Below are 18212 nucleotides of genomic sequence, written 5' to 3'. Positions count from 1 at the left end.
ACTTCAATAAAGACTTAGAACACATTTGATGACTCGTCCATCAGAGAGAAATATAACAATACAAAAGTAAAACTTTGTTTCTTCAATAACTTTATTTGAAAATTTTTTAAATTTTTAACTCATTTTCCCAAACTTACCGTGTTCAACAGAGAGTCGGGCGCCATTTTGAATTTTCCAATACATCGGTAAACACTGTATGTTTTTCGAGCTGAATAAACATGTTACAGTAAATAAAAACACTAAAAATGTATCCAACTTTGTTTTTTCAATAACTTTATTTGAAAAAGTTAAATTATGTATTTTTTTTTTTAACTAATTTACTTCAATAAAAATAAAATCAAGTTTTAAGTCTAAAAATTATTGAATTTTAGATTCTCTCATGTTTTTTTCCTAGTATAACTCTTCCGAAAATGCAAAACCAAAAAACGTCCGGTTAGTTAAAGTGCATTTATGGCAAAAAAATAAAACAAAAACAAAAAAAAAACCCTTCCAATTAGCTCAAATGTATTTGTGCCCCCCCCCCAATCTTCCGATAAACTAATATGCATTTTTGCAAAAAAATAAAACCCTCCAGTTAGTTAAAATGCATTTGGGCAAAAAATTAAAAAAAAACACACAAAAAAAATAAATCTTGATGCCTACTCCCATTTCAAAATCGGAAAAGCATCGTGAAGGGTTTCACCCGGTTGTATTGGGGGTAACGTCTGAAACCTGTATGGATTTTCATAGTGGTCAGGATGGAATTGTCCCCACTTTGGTGCCTGGATGTCATTGTTGCGGAACCTCGAGATGGCTTTACCATAGAATGATCCGTTTGGCGGTACAGATTCGGCAGCTTCCTTCGGCAGTCTTGCTTCTCTACTGGTCGCCACAAAATGGTCGTGTTTATAGTTGCTTGGTTTACGGGTTCTTTCATAGCGGACGGCTTCATAGTCAGCTGAAGAAACAAAGGTTGCAAACAGTTTTATTAGAATCATGTCATTTTGTCAGCAACTATTTTTACTCGTTCCTGACGATTTGTTTTTTTATTTTGACTGAATTAAAATAAAAAGGATACAAAAAAATAGTTATGATGTACGTACTCGTCACGGAACGAATGTAAATGTTAGGGGGTAGAGGGTATTTTTATCTTTTGTGATTATGTCTGGTTTGTTACCAGCAGGGATACCTGGCGTTGAATAGACGTAGCACACTTTATGTAGAGTGATCTTTCAAACACAACTCTTTTCACAATTCAAAAAAATTTACATGGAAAAAAGTTTGCCATCAATCATTACAACATACAAGCATGAAATCGATATGGATTATCTCCATCAGCAAAAACTAAAAAAAGCATCTAGAGATAAAACAATTATACTGACCCCTAATAAATAATTTAGCCAAACACGCATGCGCAAAAAAGGTTCTTTCTTGAAATAGTTTGAATATAAAAACTTATTTTTTATTCGTATGAAGAGTATTGATCAACGGAGGCCCTAAAAAAATGTTTTAAAACCATTCGAGCCTACCTCCCTACCAAAACTTTTTTCTTTTATACTGACAAACACTCGGGCAACGCTGGGCACCCCTGCTACTCCATCTATATAAAAGGCAAAATGTGTGTGTGTGTTTGTATGTCTTGCAAAAAAACTTTCAACAGAGGCGACGAATTTTCACCAGATTGGTATCATTTTCAAGCTCGACCCTTCGGACAACAAATATTGAAAAATCGGCTAACAACATTAATTCTTTCACCCTAAACTGGGCCTCTCCAGGGAGGGGTAGCAAAAAATCGTTCCTCCATGATAATTTAGCCAAACACGCATGCGCAAAAAAAGGTTCTTTCTTGAAATAGTTTAAATATAAAAAAAAACTGACTCAATTTTGCTATAATTTTTAAAAATATTTGAACAGGGTTATTAAATTTGTTTATTCTTTATTTTACCCCCACTAGTCTAATATATAAAAGGCCGTGTGTGTGTGTGTGTTTGTATGTCTTCCAAAAACTTCCGAGAGATATATTTGAACATGACAAAATTGGTATCGTTTCAATGATCTATGTCACGGACAACAAATATCGAAAAAATTGGCCAAAAACATTCATTCTTCACCATCAAGTGGGCCGTTTTTAATACAAGGAGGGGTCACTTTTTTTGTTAACACTTGCACGTTCAAATCTCATATGAACGACATTGCATAAAAGATGTAATTTTTGAACGCCGGTGACATCACAGTCGCAGTGGGCGTATCGATAAAACCGTTTGCTTTTTTTTACCTCCTTTTATTCGTGCGTTATGGGGTCAAGCCTGCCTACTGCTCCTAATTTTTTTTTTTTTACGCTTTTAAGCGGGTACTTGCTGCAATTTTTTTTTTTTTGCTCAATCAACCCCCTTACACACACCTCCACACACCTGGGCAAAGCCGGGCCACCAGGCTAGTCATTATATATATTAAAAAAAAAAGCTACAATAATTCTTAACTATACTTAATAGCCATCAAAACTTGTATCCTGTCAATTGATTTGACAGCCAGTCTGACTTCCAGAAATGATTACATAAAAATAAATAAATAAAAAATAGATAGATGAATAAATAAATAATTAATAAATAAATGCAAAAAAATAAAAATAAATAAAAAATAAAAATAAATAAAAAAAGTAAATAAATGAAAATAAATAAAAAATAAATAAATAAAAATTAAATAAATAGATAAATAAATAAATAAAAAATAAACAAACAAAAAATGAATAAATAAATAATTATAATATTTTTGAGCTATTAATGGGGTATGGTCCCTGACATTGACAATCGGGAGATTCTGTTTATAACCGATGTTGCTAGGAACTGACAAATAAAATTAATTCACGTTCTATCAAAGTGTAGTATCTGTTCAGATGCCTTTCGGTGGAGAAGCAGTCCTTTACGACTGAGACAATTTTTAATTTTTGTACCTTTTCTCCACATTAAAAAACGACCCTGATGGCTAACTCTGTCCCATGGAGAGGCATTGTAAATAGGTACTATCAACCAACCAGAATTGCTCCATAAAATTAAACCTTTTCTGTAGCAACTTCGCATATGTTTTCTTCGTGTCAACACGGGAAGAATCTTTTTGCTTTGTGGATTCCAACTCAAGAACTGTCTACTAAGAACCAGTCACCTCCAAGACTTGTGTAGAACAACTAACCATCGAAAACTGTTCTATCTACTAAGAACCAGTCACCTCCAAGACTTGTGTAGAACAACTAACCATCGGAAACTGTTCTATGTACTGAGAACCAGTCACCTCCAAGACTTGTGTAGAACAACTAACTATCGAAAACTGTTCTATCTACTGAGAACCAGTCACCTCCAAGATTTGTGTAGAACAACTAACCATCGAAAACTGTTCTATCTACTGAGAACCAGTCACCTGCAAGACTTGTGTAGAACAACTAACCATCGGAAACTGTTCTATCTACTGAGAACCAGTCACCTCCAAGACTTGTGTAGAACAACTAACCATCGGAAACTGTTCTATGTACTGAGACCCAGTCACCTCCAAGACTTGTGTAGAACAACTAACCATCGGAAACTGTTCTATCTACTGAGAACCAGTCACCTCCAAGACTTGCGTAGAACAACTAACCATCGGAAACTGTTCTATGTACTGAGAACCAGTCACCTCCAAGACTTGTGTAGAACAACTAACAATCGGAAACTGTTCTATGTACTGAGAACCAGTCACCTCCAAGACTTGTGTAGAACAACTAACCATCAGAAACTGTTCTGTCTACTGAGAACCAGTCACCTCCAAGACTTGTGTAGAACAACTAACCATCGGAAACTGTTCTATCTACTGAGAACCAGTCACCTCCAAGACTTGTGTAGAACAACTAACCATCGGAAACTGTTCTGTCTACTGAGAACCAGTCACCTCCAAGACTTGTGTAGAACATAAATAAAAAATGAATAAATAAACAATAAATAAATAAATAAATAATAAATAAACAAACAATAAAACAGACAAAAAAAAACTCGCCAAACTGTTGTAAAAATTTCTTTTCACAATAAAAAAAAAACAAATGAAAAAAAGTTGGCCATTAATTATTACAACATACAAGCATAAAATCGATATGGGTTATCTCCCTTACAACCTCAGCAAAAAACTAAAAAGGTTTCTAGAAATAAAAACAATTATACTGACCCCTACGTATGTAGTTGAGGTGACGATTATACCAATCTGGGTGACAAGACGAACTGTCTTTAGCTAGCCAATCCGGCTGAACTGCTGACCATTTCCTCCAACCATGCTGAAACATTTATTAAAATTGTTTATTATTCAAATAATCTTCTCCAAAATCGATATAATTATCTATATATTAATAGAATAGCGTTTTTGTTATTTGTTTTCTGTGTCACGCTTACATCTGAGTGACTGTCGTTTAATTGTTATGGACTTCCATTTTTTTTTTTTTTGCTTTCATTTATAAGAACGTGAATTTATGAGGTGAATTTATTCGACACAATATGATTCAACTCAAAAAAATAAATAAAAGCTCACATGAATTAAGATTAAAGTTAAGGTGTTATTGTGGACCCTCACCCCTTTTAAAAAAACCTTGTTAAACTTTGTGATATATTTACACTCTATGGGGATCAGGCGCGAACGAACACCCCATGATTTTATTATACCATATTTCTTTAAACTGAAACATAATTATCAAAGTATACTTACGCAGATAGATATGAAAAGTCTTTGTTAAAGTTTGTGCCATATTTCTATGGAGTACAGGCGCAAACGCATACCCCACAATTTTATTATATCATCCCTATTTAAGTTGAAGCATACTGATCAAAGTATTCTTATATACATCTATATCAAAAACACTTGTAAACGGTTTTTTAAAATTTTTTTATTTCCATACTTTGTGGACCAGGCGCGAATGCAGACCCCACAATTTTAATGAACCACCGTTCTGCCAGATCAAACATACCCATTTCTGTGTCTCGATACATCGTCTATCATTATATGCAATCAGTTTTTTTTTAAATAGTCAACCATATAGGAGCCTATTGGTGACCACACACACACACACACACACACACACACGAACCAGTGTTATTTTTTTTCATTATATGTTACTTTGGCGTTCTTTGAATTTAATGCCTGCAAAGGGAAAAATTTGCAACTTATTTTTGTAAATAAAATCTCTTCTTCGTTTTCAAACAAGACCTTTATATTTTATTCTTTACCCCCCCCTTTTATTTCATGCTCTTTTTTTTTTTTCAGGCTAGTTACTTTCGCGCCAAATTTATCTGGAAACAAGATAAATTTCCGACACTCTAAACCTAAACAAGGGTTTAATCTCTATTGAGTTAACCTTAACCCTAACAAAAGCTTAATCTCTGTTGATTGACCCTTACCTTAACAATAGCTTAATCTCTATTAGGTTAACACTTACCTAAACAATGACTTCATTTCTGTTGGGTTAACCTTTATTCTAACAATGTCTAAATTGCTGTTAGACTGAGTGTCAAGAACAGATTTTATGCTTGAGAAAGGAGATGGAAGACTAATATGGTTAGTAAGTAAATATGAATAAAAACGGTTATTTACATTGCCGACATCAGGATAGCTGCAAAAATCTGGATTCCAGTTATTGAGATTTGGTTGCCTGTTGTAAAAAAATAATCCATTATATCAATAATATAAAAAGAAAACGTATGACCACAAATAGTGACAAATAGTAATAGTAATCTAAAAATTTACCAATATTTTAATCAGATTATCATCGTGTAGCGAATGACAAGAATAGAGAATACCATTAGGAGATTTAGGCTTTATTCGACTAGAAGAACACACGGTACATAATCAAGATGGCGACTCGATATATCAAACAAAGGGAGACAATTTTCTAGAAAAGGGCAGACTACTCTCAAGTCATTATTATTTTACCACAATCACCGCAACATCGAAAAGAAACAAGATGTAATGCGATGTCATTAAAATTACTAAACAAATGAATTAGTGTCTTTACAGGTCTAATCGATTAGGGGGGGGTTATGACTCGAGTGGAACGACGCAGGATTTGTGGGTTAGTTGATCATTGTCTCAAGGCGGTAGACTTCCGGGCTAGGTTGATGTAGGTAAACGTATTTATTTGCTCCCCCACCGAGCAAATTAGACACAAGGCCGATTTTTAATGTGAAGAGTGAAGGGGAAATGGGGACCAACTCCCCGGGGAGTAGGGGAGCTGGATAGTGACAAACAACCAAACAAAAAAATAAATAAATAAATAAAAAAAATAAACAAATAAAACGATTTTAGAAACAACGATTAAAAAAAATAAATTTGGAGCTTATGCACTTTTGTCACCGCGCTAATTTTTGAAAATGTTTTTTGTTTTTCAGATTAAATCCAAGTTTAATATATGTAGATAAAAATGTGTGACGTCACTTCCGTCAAATGGCTTCGTAAACAAAGGAAGGCCAAGCTACACGATTACCCAAAAGTGCATAAGTACCATGAATTTAAACTTACCATTCTGTTGGCATCCGTGCTGGTATAGCGAAATCTTTTCTTGTAGACATAACGATGTTTTCCAAAGTTCTCAAGCCAAAAACTGCGCTGTTTTCACAACTAGGGAAAAAAGCTTCAAGTTAAAGAAGGATAACCTATTTCAAAATATCCTCAGGATGTCAATTAGTACAAAGTTTCATTTTTAATGTATTAGTTTTTATTAAACTCCCAGGATATATATGTAAATACTATCGATGAAATAAAATCAATGATTTTCAATGTGTTTTTTTGTTTTTTTACATGGAGGTCACCACTTATCAAGGCCTAGAAGCCACTCGGGGATAAGGGTTATTGCGTATACAGTAATCAATGGGATATTATAATAGTAATCGTTAGTAATGGAGATTTGATAAAGTGCCTGACTTGAGAAGGCGGTTCATCAGGAATTTGTTTATGTTGGACTTGAAGACATCCAAGTTGTAGTCAGGTGGGAAACACGCAACCGGAACAGAGTTCCACAGGCGTGCACTTCTAAGAAAGAAGCTTTGTTCATGGAATGTACGTTTTGATTTAGGCACAGATAAAGAGTGGGGAAAATTAATGACAGTGGTTTCAGCTAGACGGGTGCTTTTCGTGAAAGATTATGTAAAACAGAGCTTTCGTGTAAATTATAAAATTCATGGCACAAGCAAAATAAACTTGAAATATTATAATCAAATTCCAAAACTAAAAGCTGGACTTATATTACAATCCACAGAGGTACGAAAAAGTGGCCAAAAAATGAGATATTATACTTTCGTATATTAATTTATGTGATTGAATGAAGTACTCACACACACATCTGTAGAAATATATTTTCTTATAATAAGTGCATCTAAAACCAAGCTCCTATCTTTACATCATCACCGCTGTGAACCTCATCTGGCATCAATTGAAATGAATTTGGAGAGGCTCCATGTTTTGACAAGCTTCTGGGCTTGACCTTTACTCTTGATCTGAAATGGAACTTATGCATCAAATCCATTGCGAAAGCTGCTGGAAAAATGGTTGGATCCTTCTACCGCTCCAGTAGATATCTCACTCCTGATGCAATTCTCTACCTATATAAAAGCCAGGTATAGCCAATGATGGAGCACCGTTGCCACAATTGGGAAGGAGTTGCTAGAAGCAGCTTATCCTGCCTTGACAGAGTTCAAAATAGACTTCGTAGCTTGGTGAGGCATGCTGTTTTCTCTTCCTTGCAACCTCTTTCCCACAGAAGAGACGTTGCGAGCCTGTCTCTGCTTTATCGTTATTTTTATGGCAAGTACTCGTCTGAGCTTCAATCTATGGTCCCCCATCCTCAAACTTTCACGAAAAACACTCGTCTAGCCAAAACCACTATCAATAATTCCCCACATTTATCTGCGCCTAAACCTGGACGTAGATTCTATGAAAAAAGTTTCTTTCTTGGAAGTGCACGCCTGTGGAACTCTCTTTCCAGCTGATTATAATCTGATTGTTTTCGGTCAAGTCCAATGTAAACAAGTTCTTGATTAACCGCCCCCCCCTAAGTAATCCAATTTACAAAATTTCCATTACTTATGTTTACTACGCTATAATCACATTGACTAACGTATACCCATTAACATTTATCCCTGAGTGGCCTGTAGGCCGTGATAAGTGGTGACGCCTTTGTAGAAAAAAAACCCAAACAAATACTTTTTTCAATATTTTAATTTTAACACATCTTGTGCTATTCTGAAATTATGTGAGTGTGTATTATATATCGAAATTAAATATATATATATATTAGTGTAAAATTTTGTTGAAATAAACAAAGGTTATAAAAAAGGAAACGTGAGTCTTTGAATTTTTACCAAAATTTTGCACCTATTAAATAGATACATTAAGCTTAACTCAAAATTAACGGGGACTGGTTTTAAAATAACAATCTAGACCCGTTAAACGAAAACGGTATACATTGAAAGTAACCATATTTCAAAAACAAACTTTAATATATATATATATATATATATATATAACTTACCTTTTCAGAAAACAAGTTTGTTTTTGTCGGTGTTACCTCGTTTCGTCTTTTTTAAAAACGTTTTATTCTTATTAATATTAATGTTATTTATTTATAATTATTTTATCAAGGTGAATGAAAAGGTTACCGGCGTGGGAATTAAAATAAATAATGATTACAAAAAAAAAACCCAGCAAATCTTTAAAAGTATATAAAAAACAAACAAACAAACAAACAACAACCAAAAAAAAAAAAAACGATTTGTTTGTGACGTCACTGTTACCTTGACAACCGCGTAAACATCACGTGACTTTTCGCTTTCTTTCAACGATTTCTCTTTTCTGGATTTTTTTTTTTTTGTGCGTGTCAAGAAAAAAACAAAACAAAAAAGAATTTTCGTTATAAAATATTTATTTCATAAAACGTAGGTAAGAACACCCTTTTCTCTCTTTTTTTTATCGGTACTTGTATATAGATTAGTGACGTTTTAAACCAACGCATTTCAGGTGAAACCATTCTTACATATTTACATGCCCAGTCGAAATTAGTATAAATTCGAAAAATTACGAAAAATAAATGAGCTAGATGTATTTTCAACAAAACAAAATATTGTACTTGTACAGTTTAATCAAGACATTAAAAAATGAAAATATCGAAAATAAAACGTTATATTGTACGTATCCGTTTTGGACTGAAGATCTCCGAAGTAAAAAAAAAATTCCCTTAATTTTATCAAGTAGTTTTTTTTGCGCACGACCGTTTTTTTTTTTTGGTGTTTGCTCAATTGTAAGGGTATTCGCCTAGCATGCAAAAGGCACAGGTTTCAAATCCCGAGGTCGTCTGTATCTAACTGATTAGCCCAAATGAGGGCGAAACACGAGTCTTGCACTTCCGGTTTGTTGGCTTTCTTGGTTCTTGTGAGCTGCGACATTGTCTCTCTGTGGAAATAATTATATAATCTCTCACATTCCGAAGATTTTATACATATTTCTGTAGAAATATATTTCTTATTATATATCAATCCTTATATACGAAGCTCAATGTGATTACAGAGCAATATATAGAATAAATGACAAAAACTTATATTCCAAAATTCATGATGTTGACCATCTTATAATTTATTCCTTTAAATCAGTTGACTTATACAATTCTTGACAGTATGTTTCGTAGTGCAAAATCAATAACTTAATAATTACTTGGTCTTTTTATAAGCTCTATCTCCTATTTGGTTTTATCGAGCTTTTACATCTGGTTGAGATTACTTTATAAATATTAATTGTTGGGTTTGTATTACTGTACACATAGATTCGAAAAAGTTGTCAAAAAACAAATATATAACAAATAAATGTTATCAAAAGCAAGATAAGTTACTTTTCTAGAAAACTGGATGTATTTTTCGTGTTTTTATTCAATGTAACATTTATTCAGCTCGAAAAACATACAGTGTTTACCGATGTATTGGAAAATTCAAGATGGCGTCTCACACCCTCTTTAACACCGTAAGTTTGGGAAAAGGTGTTATAAATAAAAAGCTATACAAAATACTATTAAAAACCCACCGAATATATGTCAACCTATGTCACGGTAACATATATTGAGCGAGTTTTTAACAGTATTTTATCTGGTTTTTTATTTATAACACTTTTCCCCAAACTTACCGTGTTAAAGAGAGAATCAGACGCCATCTTGAATGTTCCAATACATCGGTTAACACTGTATGGTTTTCGAGCTGAATAAACATGTTACATGTAATTTAATTGTCATTTTATTTTATATATATATATATATATATATATATATATATATGTGTGTGTGTGTGTGTGTGTGTGTGTGTGTGTGTGTGTGTGTGTGTGAGCACTTTCATTTGATATTACAGATGTGTTTTTATTTTTTATTTGCAGAAAAGCAACTCTATTTGAGAAAACATGTCTGATACCCTGTTCCATTTGAGTTCACAGAGCCGTTACCCGTACTGGATAAATATGCCACCCAGGGTACCTCATTATCCAAACATGGAAGATATGCTAAGGTAAATAATGCAGTTATTATTTTTTTAATGGAAAAGTAAAAATTGCTGAATAATAGAAATTAAACGAACAAAGATTATCCTAAGGACGAAGAATTGACTACACTGGCAAAGTCACGTAGAAGGGGCACCCTTAATGGGGAGTTGGGTGGCAAGATATTTGTTCACATAACATGCCTCCTATTTTTATTCCACTCTAATAGATCAGAAGCGGTTTTAAAAATTGCATTGTTATGATGACTGAACTTATGCATTTATGACCTGAAAGTTTCACTTCTCTGTTGCAGATATTGACAGTGTGAGACTCTAAGAAAGCAACTTCTGTCATGGATGTGTGTCAACTTTTTGTGTTAAAGATAATAGGAGGCTTTACTCTTTTAATAACCCTCATATGACAAATCATACTCCAGACACTCATGCAGAGCCATCGTTCATTGCTGGCAAAAGTGCATTGAGAATGGTGTTGATCATGTAGAAAAATTAATTTCGGAACACAAAAGTTTGCTTTGACGTTTCTGAATTTTTTTAGATGAGGATTGGTTATTCATATTATTTGGATTCATCGGACTACTGTTCTCATCTTGAGTGTCATTTTCACAACGTTTCGGTCGATGTAACCTTCGACCTTCTTCAGGTGTATCTTGTCAAACTTGGGAATGTTTCTGTCAAACTCGGAAAGTTGGACGGAATTTCAAACAAAACCCTTTATTTACTTCACGGGGGTAGCGTGTTCTTGTTCCGTCAGCCATGACTGGATAGAGGTCCTAAGTAATTCGCAATTGTATTTTTCGGTCACCCACACCGAGGATTGAACCTTCAACCTTCCGGAGAAGGTCACTTTTACAATTGATTTTTCCCAAGTACTCTAATCACTATGCCACGGGTCCATGCATAAAGTAAATAAAGGGTTCCGCTCGAAATTCCGTCCAAATTCCCGAAACAGAAGCATTCCTGAGTTCAAAAAGATACATCTGAAGAAGGCCAAAGGTTATATCGACCGAAATGTTGTGAAAGTCACACTCAAGATGAGAACAGTGGATCCGATGAATCCAAATAATACATATAACCAATCCTCATCTCAAAAATTCAGAAACGTCAAAGCAAACTTTTTCGGTTCCAAAATTAATTTTTCTACATAGTCAACACCATTCTCAATGCGTTTTCGTCAGCATGAACGATGGCTGTGCATGAGTGTCTGGAGCGTGCTTTGTCATACTAGGGTAATTCCAAAAGTAAAGCCTCCCATGTGTTTTTATTTAAGAAGGTCGAAGGTTACATCAACCGAAACGTTGTGAAAATCACATTCAAGATGAGAACAGTAGATAAGATGAATCCAAATAATACGAAAACGTTGCTTATTATGATGATACTCCTCCCGTCTTGGTAGTTCTTTAACTTCAATAAAAAAATAGGAGGCTTTACTTTAAGAATGACCCTTGTATTTAGAATCGGTACAACAATATCAAATAGTTTTCTCGCTTGTGAAATCAACTTTTTGAAAAATAATAAAATATATATATAGACTGCTTTATCGTGTTGCATCTTATTTTTAGGACCCACCCGATCGGAAGGTTTACAGTTCGGCCCAGGAAAAATTCCCATCAGGTGAGATGATTTACTGTTTTGCATGAAATAAGCCGTAATCGACATTACCTTTACCAGTGACAATATTGTTATTAGTATTTTTTTTTTCTTTTTTTTTTTTTGAGAGTCATCACATATCAAGCCCCGAAGGCCACTCGAGGATAAGAGTTAATGAATGTAAGGTGGTAGTTTAGTAATGGTTAATGGAGTAAATTGGGTAGAAGTTGATTATTTATGGGGACGGCTCAACAAGAATTTGTTTACATTGGACTTGAAGGCCACCATGTTTTATTCAATCAGGAAACAGGCCAGCAGAAAATTTTCATGATAATTAAATCCTATAGGGCTTCTGGACTCGACATAATCAGATCAAGAGAAAAAAGTCAGTTGTCTTCGATGGCCGTACATCTAAACAACATGGTATTAATGCGGGTGTGCCTCAGGGGTCGATCCTTGGAGTTTTATCAGGTTGACAAGAAAGTTCCTGCAGTTTTTAACTTTTAAATGCAGATGAACATATCGGTTCAAATATAAAATTTTATTGATCGAAATAAGCACGATCAGAATGAACAGACTTTTGCCAACGCAAAACAAGTGTATTTATGCCAGTAACGTAAAAATCTTGCGTTCTGGTGGCGATGAAGTCGCTGAAGGCGTTTTTGATATCGCTTAGGTTTTTGAAGCATTTCTCATGCAGAAAGTTGTCGAGATGCTTGAAAAAGTGGTAGTCGGTAGGGGAGAGATCTAGAGAGTATGGTGGATGAGGTAGAGTTTTGCAGTTGAATTCATTAAACTTCTGCAGGGTCAGTTTAGCAACGTGTGCTCGGGCATTGTCATGGAGGAGAATTGGGCCTTTTCAGTTGACTAATGCTGGGTGTTGTTGTTGAAGTTTCTGATGCATTTCATCCATTTGTTGAGAGTACTTCACCGCCATAATGATTTCACCTGCATTCAAAGAACTGTAATGGATGAGACCGGTCGTGGCAGACCACCAAACAGTCAGCAAGATCTTCTTTTGGTGCAACTCTGGCTTCAAGAAGTGTCGTGGAGCTTCATTGGCATCTAACCACTGAGGTGAGCAGCTCCGGATGTCATAAAGAAGTCACTTTTCATCACAAGTCACAACCCCGTCGAGAAACGAGTTGTTCTTGTTGTGTAAAAGCAGAGAAGCTGACACTTCCTAACTGCGTCTCTTTTGGCTGTGAGGTACCCATTTATCAAGTTTTTGTGTTTTTCCAATCTGTCTCAAGTGCTTGGAAATCGTTGTATGCGTTACGTCTAATTCAGAAGCAATTTCTCGAACAGTTGTGTGTGGATTGGCTTTGACTAAGGCTTTTAATTGATCGTTGTCAGCATCCGATGGCCGACCACTACACTCATCATCTTTAAGACTCCCGTCACTGTAATGACATTTCTTAAACCACCATTGTGCTGTGTGTTCAATAGTGGTTCCTCAGTCAAACACTTCCTTAATATTGTGAGCTGTTTCAGCAGCTTTTTGGCCTGCCTTGCATTGAAATAAGTAAATTGTGTGAATTTGCTTTTTCCCCATCTTGCATTCCACGTACTTAAAAGAAAACATAATTGTTTTTTTTTGTTTTTTTTATTACACTTTCACCCCAAACAAGGCACGTTGCCACTTTGATGTAGGGGGCTACTATCAGAGACATAAGCTACAGGAGTACTATGTAGGGAGTTGGGCAGCAACATGTTACACTTGAACTTCTGCATGTCAGTACAGTTAGGGAAGCAGGAACCCGGAAGGGGATTCCAAAGTCTAGCGGTTCTGGGGAAGAAACTACTGGAGTAGAAGGCTCTTTTACATCTAGGGATCTCTACTGTGAAGGGGTGGGATTTAGCTGTTTGTCGGGGGTATTTACGTAGAGGGGGTACCAGTGCTTGCAGTTCGTCACAGCATTCACCATTAAAATTCTTGTAGAACAGGCAGAGGGATGCAACATTTCGTCGATGGGACAGAGGCTGAAGCTTAGATGACAGTTCAGGACCTATCAGATTGGCGACTCTTTTGAACCTTGTCTAGGAGCGAGAGACTAGTAGCAGATGCACCAGCCCAAATATGACAACAATACTCCATACATGGGCGAATGGTGGCCTTATAGACGTACAGGATACTTTTGGGCGTTGGTAGCTTTCTAGCAGGGTAGAGAGAACCTACCTTCTTCGCAGCAGTCCTGCCAATGCTCTCAATGTAATTTTTCCAACTCATATTTCCTGTAAACGTTAGGCCGAGGAGTTTAAAAGATGTACTTTCAGATAAAGAATCATTGGCCATTGCTATTGGTGGTAGAAAACGTTTCTTGTAATTATTGAAGGAAACAAGATACTACGGCATTTATTCGGTGATTTATTTATTTTTTTTATTTTACCCCAAACAAGGAACAGTGCCACTTTGATGTAGGGTCCTACTATTGGGGACATAAGTTGCAGGGATATTATGTAGCGAGCTGTCAGATTTGTCAGGGGTATTTACGTCAAAGAGGTGCAAGGGCTTGTAGTTTAAAAGATGTACTTACAGATAAAGAGTCTTTGGCCATTGCTATGTGTGGTAGAGAAGGGTTCTTGTAGTTATTGAAGGAAACAAGTTTAGTCTTGGCAGCATTGAATGTGAGCATCCATTTTTGTCCCGATTCCACCACAGATTGAAAGTCTTCCTCTAGTGTTTCTGCCATCTATCCTCTCTTCCTTGAGGCATTCATGAATTCATTATTGCACCTAGGCTAGTCTATAATAATCAATAGATGATTAATTCTATAATAATACATCCGCATAAATTAAAATATCATATTACATGACCGGGCAATGCCGGGCTGCCAGCTAGTCACTCATTAAAGCTTCCTTCATTTTCATTTTCTGTTTCAGAACTGGGTTAACAAACTTTACGACGTTGGTCATGGCGTACCTCAAAGAGACAAGCTCCCAAAGCCGGCTGATTCTCATCAAGTCGGCTGGTTCCGTTGGCAGTTCCAGCCCGGGACTTCAGCTGTACCAGTGTGGACAAGGGCTGGCAAGGACTGGCCTGGGAATAAAAACTTCCAAACAGCTGGTAAATCCATGACAGAACTGATGCGACACAGGGCGAACTATCGTGTGCATGATCAACCTCCGAGTTTTTATTCTCGATCAAATTATATGACGTCGACATATCGTCAACCGATATTATCCGTTTCAGGTCCCTTACAAAGAGACAAATCTTATGGTCTCACCCATCAGCATAAAAGACACGGTTTCATGACGTATGAGGATTATTATTAAACTAGCTGACTCGTATCCTGGCGTTGCCAAGGAATGTAGATTAACTCAAGAAATTCTATGCCTAACCTTGCACAATTTGTCATAACATTAAAGGATTATTATTAAACTAGCTGACCCCTATCCTGGTGTTGCCCAGTAATGTAGAGTAACTCAAGAAATATCTTAACAGAAATAAAATTCGATACTTTAACAATTGCACGTAACAACTAAAATTGCTAGAAGCCATATTTATCAAACGTTACAGCCCCTTTTAACTGGATCACATTTAACACAGGGACAAATATACTAACAATATATAATAACTAACAAGAAACTAAATAAATCTATATATATAAAAATGAAAATGTGTGTATGTTTGGATGTCTGCTAAACACTTTCGACAGATGCGATGAAAATTCATACACACTAAGCCCAAACAAGAAGGGACGTAGATATAGGTAGATGAGAATCCTATAGACCAAGGCATCTCAGATTGTATTCAATTGAAAATTTCTAAGTCCAAACAAGAGGGGACGTTGGTATACGTAGATAAGAATCCTATAGACCAAGTCATCTCAGCGTGTATTCAATTGAAAATTTCTAAGTCCAAACAAGAGGGGATGTGGATATAGGTAGATGAGAATCCTATAGACCAAGGCACCTCAGCATGTATTCAATTGAAAATTTCTAAGTCCAAACAAGAGGGGACGTTGGTATACGTAGATAAGAATCCTGTAGACCAAGTCATCTCAACGTGTATTCAATTGAAACTTTCTAAGTCCAAACAAGAGGGGACGTTGGTATAGGTAAATAAGAATCCTATAGACCAAGTCATCTCAACGTGTATTCAATTGAAAATTTCTAAGTCCAAACAAGAGGGGACGTTGGTATAGGTAGATAAGAATCCTGTAGACCAAGTCATCTCAACGTGTATTCAATTGAAAATTTCTAAGTCCAAACAAGAGGGGACGTTGGTATATGTAGATAAGAATCCTATAGACCAAGTCATCTCAACGTGTATTCAATTGAAAATTTCTAAGTCCAAACAAGAGGGGACGTTGGTATAGGTAGATAAGTATCCTACAGACCAAGTCATGTCAACGTGTATTCAATTGAAAATTTCTAAGTCCAAACAAGAGGGGACGTTGGTATAGGTAGATAAGAATCCTGTAGACCAAGTCATCTCAACGTGTATTCAATTGAAAATTTCTAAGTCCAAACAAGAGGGGACGTTGGTATACGTAGATAAGAATCCTATAGACCAAGTCATCTCAACGTGTATTCAATTGAAAATTTCTAAGTCCAAACAAGAGGGGACGTTGGTATAGGTAGATAAGAATCCTGTAGACCAAGTCATCTCAACGTGTATTCAATTGAAAATTTCTAAGTCCAAACAAGAGGGGACGTAGGTATAGGTAGATGAGAATCCTATAGACCAAGTCATCTCAACGTGTATTCAATTGAAAATTTCTAAGTCCAAACAAGAGGGGACGTTGGTATAGGTAGATAAGAATCCTATAGACCAAGTCATCTCAACGTGTATTCAATTGAAAATTTCTAAGTCCAAACAAGAGGGGACGTAGGTATAGGTAGATGAGAATCCTGTAGACCAAGTCATCTCAACGTGTATTCAATTGAAAATGTCTAAGTCCAAACAAGAGGGGACGTTGGTATAGGTAGATAAGAATCCTATAGACCAAGTCATCTGAACGTGTATTCAATTGAAAATTTCTAAGTCCAAACAAGAGGGGACGTAGGTATAGGTAGATGAGAATCCTATAGACCAAGTCATCTCAACGTGTATTCAATTGAAAATTTCTAAGTCCAAACAAGAGGGGACGTTGGTATAGGTAGATAAGAATCCTGTAGACCAAGTCATCTCAACGTGTATTCAATTGAAAATTTCTAAGTCCAAACAAGAGGGGACGTTGGTATAGGTAAATGAGAATCCTATAGACCAACTCATCTCAACGTGTATTCAATTGAAAATTTCTAAGTCCAAACAAGAGGGGACGTTGGTATAGGTAAATGAGAATCCTATAGACCAACTCATCTGAACGTGTATTCAATTAAATATTTCTAAGTCCAAACAAGAGGGGACGTAGGTATAGGTAGATAAGAATCCTATAGACCAAGTCATCTCAACGTGTATTCAATTGAAAATTTCTAAGTCCAAACAAGAGGGGACGTTGGTATAGGTAGATAAGAATCCTATAGACCAAGTCATCTCAACGTGTATTCAATTGAAAATTTCTAAGTCCAAACAAGAGGGGACGTTGGTATAGGTAGATAAGAATCCTATAGACCAAGTCATCTCAACGTGTATTCAATTGAAAATTTCTAAGTCCAAACAAGAGGGGACGTTGGTATAGGTAAATGAGAATCCTATAGACCAACTCATCTCAACGTGTATTCAATTGAAAATTTCTAAGTCCAAACAAGAGGGGACGTTGGTATAGGTAAATGAGAATCCTATAGACCAACTCATCTCAACGTGTATTCAATTGAAAATTTCTAAGTCCAAACAAGAGGGGACGTTGGTATAGGTAGATTAGAATCCTATAGACCAAGTCATCTCAACGTGTATTCAATTGAAAATTTTTAAGTCCAAACAAGAGGGGACGTTGGTATAGGTAGGGAAGAATCCTATAGACCAAGTCATCTCAACGTGTATTCAATTGAAAATTTCTAAGTCCAAACAAGAGGGGACGTTGGTATAGGTAGGGAAGAATCCTATAGACCAAGTCATCTCAACGTGTATTCAATTGAAAATTTTTAAGTCCAAACAAGAGGGGACGTTGGTATAGGTAGGGAAGAATCCTATAGACCAAGTCATCTCAACGTGTATTCAATTGAAAATTT

General features: G+C 35.8%; 2 protein-coding genes across 3 annotated transcripts; one reads left to right on the top strand and one right to left on the bottom strand.

Moving 5' to 3' along the window:
- Window positions 1–250: 250 nt before the first annotated feature.
- On the bottom strand, window positions 251–8710 carry LOC145271314 (uncharacterized). Its single transcript, XM_080126860.1, has 5 exons — window positions 8510–8710; window positions 6502–6600; window positions 5578–5635; window positions 4165–4270; window positions 251–937 (listed from the first exon to the last, which is right to left on the bottom strand). The coding sequence occupies exons 2-5, from the start codon at window positions 6549–6551 to the stop codon at window positions 639–641; spliced, it is 513 nt and encodes a 170-aa protein (XP_079982986.1). The 5' UTR covers window positions 6552–6600; window positions 8510–8710; the 3' UTR covers window positions 251–638.
- A 47-nt stretch (window positions 8711–8757) lies between these two features.
- LOC145271313 (uncharacterized) lies at window positions 8758–15699 on the top strand. 2 transcript variants are annotated; one of them, XM_080126858.1, is made up of 4 exons: window positions 8758–8916; window positions 10390–10517; window positions 12068–12119; window positions 14979–15698. In XM_080126858.1, exons 2-4 carry the CDS (start codon window positions 10414–10416, stop codon window positions 15369–15371), a joined length of 549 nt encoding a protein of 182 aa, XP_079982984.1. In that variant the 5' UTR covers window positions 8758–8916; window positions 10390–10413; the 3' UTR covers window positions 15372–15698. The 2 variants fall into 2 exon arrangements, with proteins under 2 accessions (XP_079982984.1, XP_079982985.1); XM_080126859.1 differs by having other exon boundaries at window positions 8765–8912; window positions 14979–15699.
- Window positions 15700–18212: the final 2513 nt, after the last annotated feature.

The sequence above is a fragment of the Euprymna scolopes genome, chromosome 46, assembly GCF_053919585.1.
Source record: "Euprymna scolopes isolate OS-2025 chromosome 46, ASM5391958v1, whole genome shotgun sequence".
In the NCBI taxonomy this organism is placed as follows: Eukaryota; Metazoa; Mollusca; class Cephalopoda; order Sepiida; family Sepiolidae; genus Euprymna; species Euprymna scolopes.
Note: the sequence above shows the minus strand (reverse complement) of the source record. Positions and strands in the feature narration are given on the sequence as shown.